This window comes from Scylla paramamosain, chromosome 6, assembly GCF_035594125.1.
Source record: "Scylla paramamosain isolate STU-SP2022 chromosome 6, ASM3559412v1, whole genome shotgun sequence".
NCBI classification, from domain to species: Eukaryota; Metazoa; Arthropoda; class Malacostraca; order Decapoda; family Portunidae; genus Scylla; species Scylla paramamosain.
In genome coordinates, this window is record NC_087156.1 from 20,682,680 (window position 1) to 20,689,496 (window position 6,817).

At 35.9% G+C, this 6,817-nt stretch overlaps 1 protein-coding gene across 6 annotated transcripts in view; it reads left to right on the forward strand.

The window, feature by feature from the left end:
- Positions 1–6,817, forward strand: part of LOC135101366 (huntingtin-interacting protein 1-related protein-like) — a 32,506-nt gene that overhangs the window by 20,870 nt on the left and 4,819 nt on the right. For 2 of the 6 annotated variants that reach the window (XM_064005255.1, XM_064005256.1), the window contains 4 exons: positions 1,063–1,101; positions 3,960–4,165; positions 4,438–4,667; positions 4,905–6,773. In XM_064005255.1, the coding sequence (XP_063861325.1) occupies positions 1,063–1,101; positions 3,960–4,165; positions 4,438–4,667; positions 4,905–5,125 (696 nt within the window). In that variant the 3' untranslated portion in view covers positions 5,126–6,773. Of the gene's footprint in view, positions 1–166; positions 928–1,062; positions 1,102–3,959; positions 4,166–4,437; positions 4,668–4,904; positions 6,774–6,817 lie in introns of those variants that run through there. The other 4 variants (XM_064005258.1, XM_064005259.1, XM_064005257.1 and 1 more) reach the window with 3 other exon arrangements.

Sequence of the window (6,817 nt, forward strand, 5' to 3'; positions counted from 1 at the left end):
TACTTTTTCAATACAAGCAAGTTTCATGTTTATATTTTTTGCACATTGTACATTTTCTCATGCATATTAGGATAAAGAAACTTTTGATATGACATTGTCTTTATTTAGAGTGAAGAACTGTTGACAGAAATATTGAGATGTGGAGCATACAATTTTTTATTCGTAGGACACTATACAGAGAAGGTGGTTCCAAGCCTCCTTGCTCCATCCCTTTTTGTCACCTCTTACAACATGGAGGGAATACAGTGGCAGTATTCTTAACTCCCTGCCCAAGGGAAGAGAAGGTGCAGTGTAGGGAACAGTTTCATTATGAAGTGGCAGTGGTAAACCTGTGTATGCTATTGGGCAGTGCTATAGAAGTTTATAGCTAGCTGTGCTATGCCTAAGCTCCTGAGGTGTAAAAGGCTGGTCCATGAGATTATCCCTTTCCACTAGGGGCTGACAGTGTTAAGAGTGTGAATGATGTGTGTATGAATGTGTGGTGCTTTGTTTGGGCCACCCCATGTAAGATTGCTGGCTTGGTATATAGAGATAGATCTTCAACTCTTACATTATAGGGATGATTTATTCAGAGAGACAGATCTTTAACTCTTATATTATGGGGATCATTTATTCATCCATCATTGACTTCAAGCTAATCTTTTAAATTATGTTTTAGGACTGACTTTTTGAGAAATTTTAATCTAGCATGTGTGAGAGACTGTGATGCAGGTTAAACCATCAAACCATAACGGAAGAGATTAGAAATAATTCTACTATAGATTTCTATCTAATAACTGCTGGTAATTTTTTATTCCATTGGTGAATGGTTTATATATTCAAATGTTCTTGATATATATTTGTGTTACATTTCTGTTCTTTTTATTTCATGATGATCATGAGACCTTGGTAAATAATTACTCAGGAATGCTTACAGCAGGGAACAGCCATCAATATGCTTGTAAATTGGTGATCAGCCTATGATAAATACAGACTCTGATTTGTCAAGATGGTTACCCCATAACAAGTTACTGTTAGTTATTACACAGTAGATGTTATTGGTAAAAGTTGTGATTTTAACAGGATGAGAGGAGAATCACATATCATCATCCCAAGGAATTTGTGAGTAAAGACAAACAAAATTGCGAAAATAAGGATTGCGTGTTTGTGTGTGTGTATTTTTTAACATTTGGTAACAAAATACAAAATTATTAGGAATGGTGCCCTAGACTAATCCTTCTTTGTGGCAAAGCAGGACATAGTTGACATTGATTAAGGCAACTGTTTAAGAGTAAAAGTTGCATGTGTAAAAGCAGGCTGTACTGGTTGAAAATTATGTTTTAACCTTATATTAAAGTTGAGTGAAGAAATCATGCAGTACTAAAATGCTTCATAGAATTTGAATACTGATTACCAATGAATGATAGCCTTGAATGAATTTTTGGAATACCTGTTAAATTATTAGTATTTATAAAAGCAAGAAGATAATTATGTTGAAGTTTTAGTCAGATTTTTTTGCTTGCAGCTCTTCCACAGTTTTAGAGTTATAGCCGTTTCTCTAAATTTCTTTTGTCTGTAATTGCTCTGGGTCATATATAGACTATCAGAAGTGCTATAAACTTAGGTTTACTCCCATAGTTCCAAACTGAAATTCAGTAATTGTTAGCACCTCAAAAGCATAGAAAATGTTTTTTACCTCAACATCTTCCCCAATTAAGCTCTTGCTATCCTATGCTCTCATGTTCTCTTCTTTTCATGACATTCTCTTTTGCATCCTTTTTTTATCTTTCAAAATTTTCTCTCTCTCTCTCTCTCTCTCTCTCTCTCTCTCTCTCTCTCTCTCTCTCTCTCTCTCTCTCTCTCTCTCTCTCTCTCTCTCTCTCTCTCTCTCTCTCTCTCTCTCTCAAAACGCCTCATCTTTCTTTTGTTACTCTTACTTTGCACACTGCTTCTTATTGCATTCATACCTACCATCTTAATCAGCCATTCACTTCTTTTTCTCACCTAATGATCCACACATCATAAAACACTTCCACATGCCTCCAATACATTACTCTTGACCTCCAAAGGACCAGAGGTGGCTTTAGCTACTTCGCCAGGCAAGGACTGGAGGCGGTTATAACCACTTTGTCATTTTTACACTAAACTTAGCTAATTTTGGTAATGCTGTCTGCAAGCTAGTGAAGATAATCTCTCAGTCTTTGCCCACTCTCGCCATGGCTAAATGCAGTGATAGTGGTTCTGACAAATCCAATTTCTTGCCCGCTCCCTCCTGCTCTCAGACCTCAATGCCACGTATATTACCCGCTCGCACTCAACCACTTGCTACATGTCTTAGTGAAAGTGCAATAAGGTGGGAACTCAATAAAACCGTTTAGCATGTGTGAAGAGAGCTCAAGGTATCTGTTTCCATTAGGTTCTAACCATATCCAGTCAAGTGAAATGGACACATGGCAGGCAAGTGACTCACTCCCTCCAAAAGTCTCTTCTGCAACTTGCTGTCTCTCCATAACCATTGCACATAGAGACTTCTAGATGGCATCATTAGAAAGAGGAAGACTTGATGTTGAATACAAGGTCTATTTCATTTGTTCTTTCATTGTTCACTGAGTTTAAAGTGCGTGTGAATACAGACTATTTTCGACGTTTAGTGGTGGGAGCCTGTTCCTAGCAAGATGAAAATCACCACCACTGCTGGTCCTTTAGGGGTTAAACAATTGTCATTCTTCTACCACATCACTACAGTCTCTTTTATTGCATCCCACTCTCTTAACTTCTGATACTCCATCCCTTGTAACTTCAAGATCCACATGAGACACCAAAATATTGATCAAATTTTGTAAAAATAGTACCTGCTGTGCTAGAATAGTGCCAGATAAAGGTTAAAATTACAGTCATCGCTATTTTAGAGAAAGAAAACTAATACAGATTATTTGCTGTTTTCGCACCTTTGAAATTAACTCATAGACTATTTTTTTTTTTTTTTTTTTATACTGTAGTGGATCCAGATAGTGCCAGATAAAGGGTAAAATTACAGTCATCGTTATTTTAGAGAAAGAAAACTAATACAGATTATTTGCTGTTTTCGCACCTTTGAAATTAACTCATAGACTATTTTTATTTTTTGTACTGTAGTGGATCCAGACTAACTTGGTGCTTGAGGTGTTGGCTGTACCTCTCCACACTATTGCCACCTTAATCCTGAAGTGAACTGACCTGACCATGGCCAGCATACACACATACATATACACAGCATATACACACATGTCTGTTTATTTGCATTTGTGTGATAGAGAACCTCTAAGCAAGAGGTGAGATGATATCATTTCTAAGCTTGTAGATGTGACCAGTGGATGTCTCACTCCTTGTTTTTTTAACAAGCAGCTAAATACACAGAATCTATTGTAAACCTACCTTTTTCATATATTTATGTAACTATCACAGTAATATTTGGAATGTGTGTTTGAGTTCATCAATCTGTACTTCATCTTTAATATAAGAAAATTTCACTCCATGATTATCCCAGGGAATTAATTGTATGTTTTGTGAATTTAGGCAGCTTCTGAAAAAAGTTAATCATAAAATTTATTCATCCTTGTAAAAATATAGCTCTAATATCAGTGTGCAGTATTGAAAATTCATCAGATCCCAATGAATTTTAGAGACTGTAGCTCTTAAAAAATCAATGGCCTCTTCCTGAAAATAGTTGTTGCATAACTTTTTGGGGTTTTTGGCATGTTTCATGCATTAGGAAAAATTCACTATACCATTCGTTGGTTACCATTGTTTAAAGAAACTGCTCTTAAATATACTTATTTTAAAGACAGTATGCATTAGTTATTGCTTTCAGTACATCATTCTGTTTTACTTTCTGATGATGATATAATGGTAAATTTAATTTCTTCAAGGAAAAAAATTTAACAATTACATTGTTAAGGAAATGTTCCAGAAAGATATTTAATGTTGTACTAAACTATCAGGTGAATGAAAGCATCCTGGGGACATGCAGCGACTTGATGGCAGCTGTACGACAGCTTGTGCGGCGGGGTGCAGAGCTTCAGAAAGAAATAGTGGACTCAGGGAGGGGAGGAGCATCTCCCAAGGAGTTCTACAAGCGCAATCATCGTTGGTCTGAAGGACTATTATCTGGAGCAAAAGCAGTAGCTATTGCTTGCCAAGCACTCATGTAAGATGGTTTTGACTTACATTTAGGAATTCCTCTATGCATTGTGGAATATTTAATTTGATAATAATTATCATCATTTTTTAACTTTGACTTTGCATTGTTTGAGTGTTGTGTTAAAACAGGTGGACTTAATGTTTGGTAGTTTGACACTTCTAGGTGGACATAGTATGTTTTTCCTCTCTGGTTGGTTATCAAAATGGAGATTCAACTCTTTATGGTTTGAGGTCCATAGGAAAAGTAATGGTAAATTTTCATGATCTTGTGCCCTGCAGGACTGCTGCTGATCAAGTGGTTAGTGGAAAAGGAAAGTTTGAAGAAGTTATTGTATCCTCACGTGAGATTGCAGCATCTTCCATGCAGTTAGTGATGGCATCCAGAGTAAAAGCTGACAGATCAAGTGAGAAGCTACGCAACCTCAATGCCACAGCAAAGACTATCTCCACCCTTACAGGGACTGTGGTTGCCACCGCAGAAAATTGTCGAGACAAAATTGCTATTGCCAGTAAGTCATGTCTAGTAATACAGTTTATTAGAAATGTGTTTGCTGTTTATATTATTTTCCAGGCCTTAATTATGGCTTAGTAAATTTTAGGTCAAGATCATTGACCTTCATAACCATTCTCATATTGTATATCAGGGTTTGAATCTTTCCAGTATAATTTAATGTTCAGTTGGAATTGAGATCCCAGTGATACCTAACACTTACTTGATTGAAGCTTACTGTTTTATTTTTTCCCAGATACATTAGACTTTTCCAAGCTAAGCCTTCATCACACTAAGCGAATGGAGATGGAAACCTTAGTCAAAGTTTTGGAGACAGAGAAGCATCTGGAAGAAGAGCGCTCCAAACTCTCTGAACTTCGCAAACACCACTACAAACTGGCAGGAGAAATTGAGGGCTGGGACCAGGAAGTAGGTGCCACCTCTGAATTTGGGGAACAAGAAATGATAGATTTCTAACTTGTCATTGAAAATCTTTAAGTATGTAATCATTAACATTATGAAAACCTGTTTTTCCAACTGAATAGGGTGGGCATCAGAAAGACAATCATTATCACAACAAGAAAAACATCCAGGAAAAGCAGGAAGGGGATGTGGTCACAACAGGCCTAATGAAGAACACGTGCTTTTGCTAATTAGCATCATTGTTGATTAACCAGATAGGCCAGCTGTGACTACATTCCTCTTTGGTCCTCATTAGAGTAAATAACTGCCACCTTCCTAATTACTTTTAAACAAGACCACACTTGGGAAACGTTTTATCATCATGATCATAGTTATCATCAATACCACCATCATCATCATCATCATAATCATCATCATCATCATCATCATCATCATCATCATCATCATCATTATCCCATCATTTCATCATCATTATTATGGCTATTACTGTCACCATCTTCACTTCCACCACCATGACCACCATCACCACCATCATAATCAGTAACAGTAACTATTATATTTTCTATGTTAACAGGGTGAGGTGTCACAGATGCAAAAAAGATAAAATTTGGTACTTGGTTTCCCAACAATATAGACCTCATATTTAGTGTATGTTAATTGTATTCTTATTTTATTTTATTTAAAACACTTAAAAAGTTTTATGAGTTAAGTTTCTAACAGTTTATTGCCTGGTTGTCTAGGCTTCTTGACCATTGTATTTTTATGAGACACATTTAGATGCAGACTTGGCAAGCAGAGTCTGTTGTTAAGCTTAGAGGGTCTGAAAATTGAGTAAGGGAGTAAAACTTTATACCTGCTTTAATTTCCATATGTATCATCTTGAGATTATTGCACTGCTTACACCACAAATAGTAACAAAGGTTGCTACCTCTGTATCTACTTATATCAAGGCTTATGTTAGGCTGTCATTGCCACAAAGACCTAACCAGATTATAATGGTAACTTCTCAAAACTCTTGTCATCTTCCCAGTACTTTACGTGCCTGAAATTGCATTTAGAATTAGTGAATAGCCAACACGTGGAGCATTTGCTGCATATTACATTATGCAGACTGTCATCAACATGTGTCTCATTGAACAAATCCTAAGAACTAATACTTACACCTTTCTGTTTGTAAAGATCATTTCCACCCGATCTCAAGAGCTGTTTCATTGGAGTAGAGCATACTTTGTTGGATTCACAAGATCTTTCTCAGCAAGCTTAATACAAAAAGAAAAATACTTACATGAGAATGTCTACTGCTTGTTTCAAAAATACATGAAGGCTTAAAATATTTCCTTACAAGATGCACATTTTTATAAACAAGCATTTTACTCACTATAAGTTTGAAGCTTCATTTAATTAAACTTTCTAATGGAGGATATCAACATGTTAATATGACCAGTAGTTTTCTAAATAGCCAATAAAAGCACTGACAGATACAACATAAATTCTTAGCTTAGACATGCAGTATGTGAAGCTGTATGGGTGAACAGTCACATATTGACTGTCATTGTCAAAACCAAGGAGACACAGATCAGAACCTAAACTTTTGAATTTTCATTATCCCAGAACTAGTTTTTTATATCTGTCATACATAACTATTTTTGTAAGATAAATCTGCCAAGTATCAAAAAACAGGAAAATAAATCCTTTAACAAAATATACAACTTTTCCTTTCATTCTTAATTATTTGAAATGAAGCAT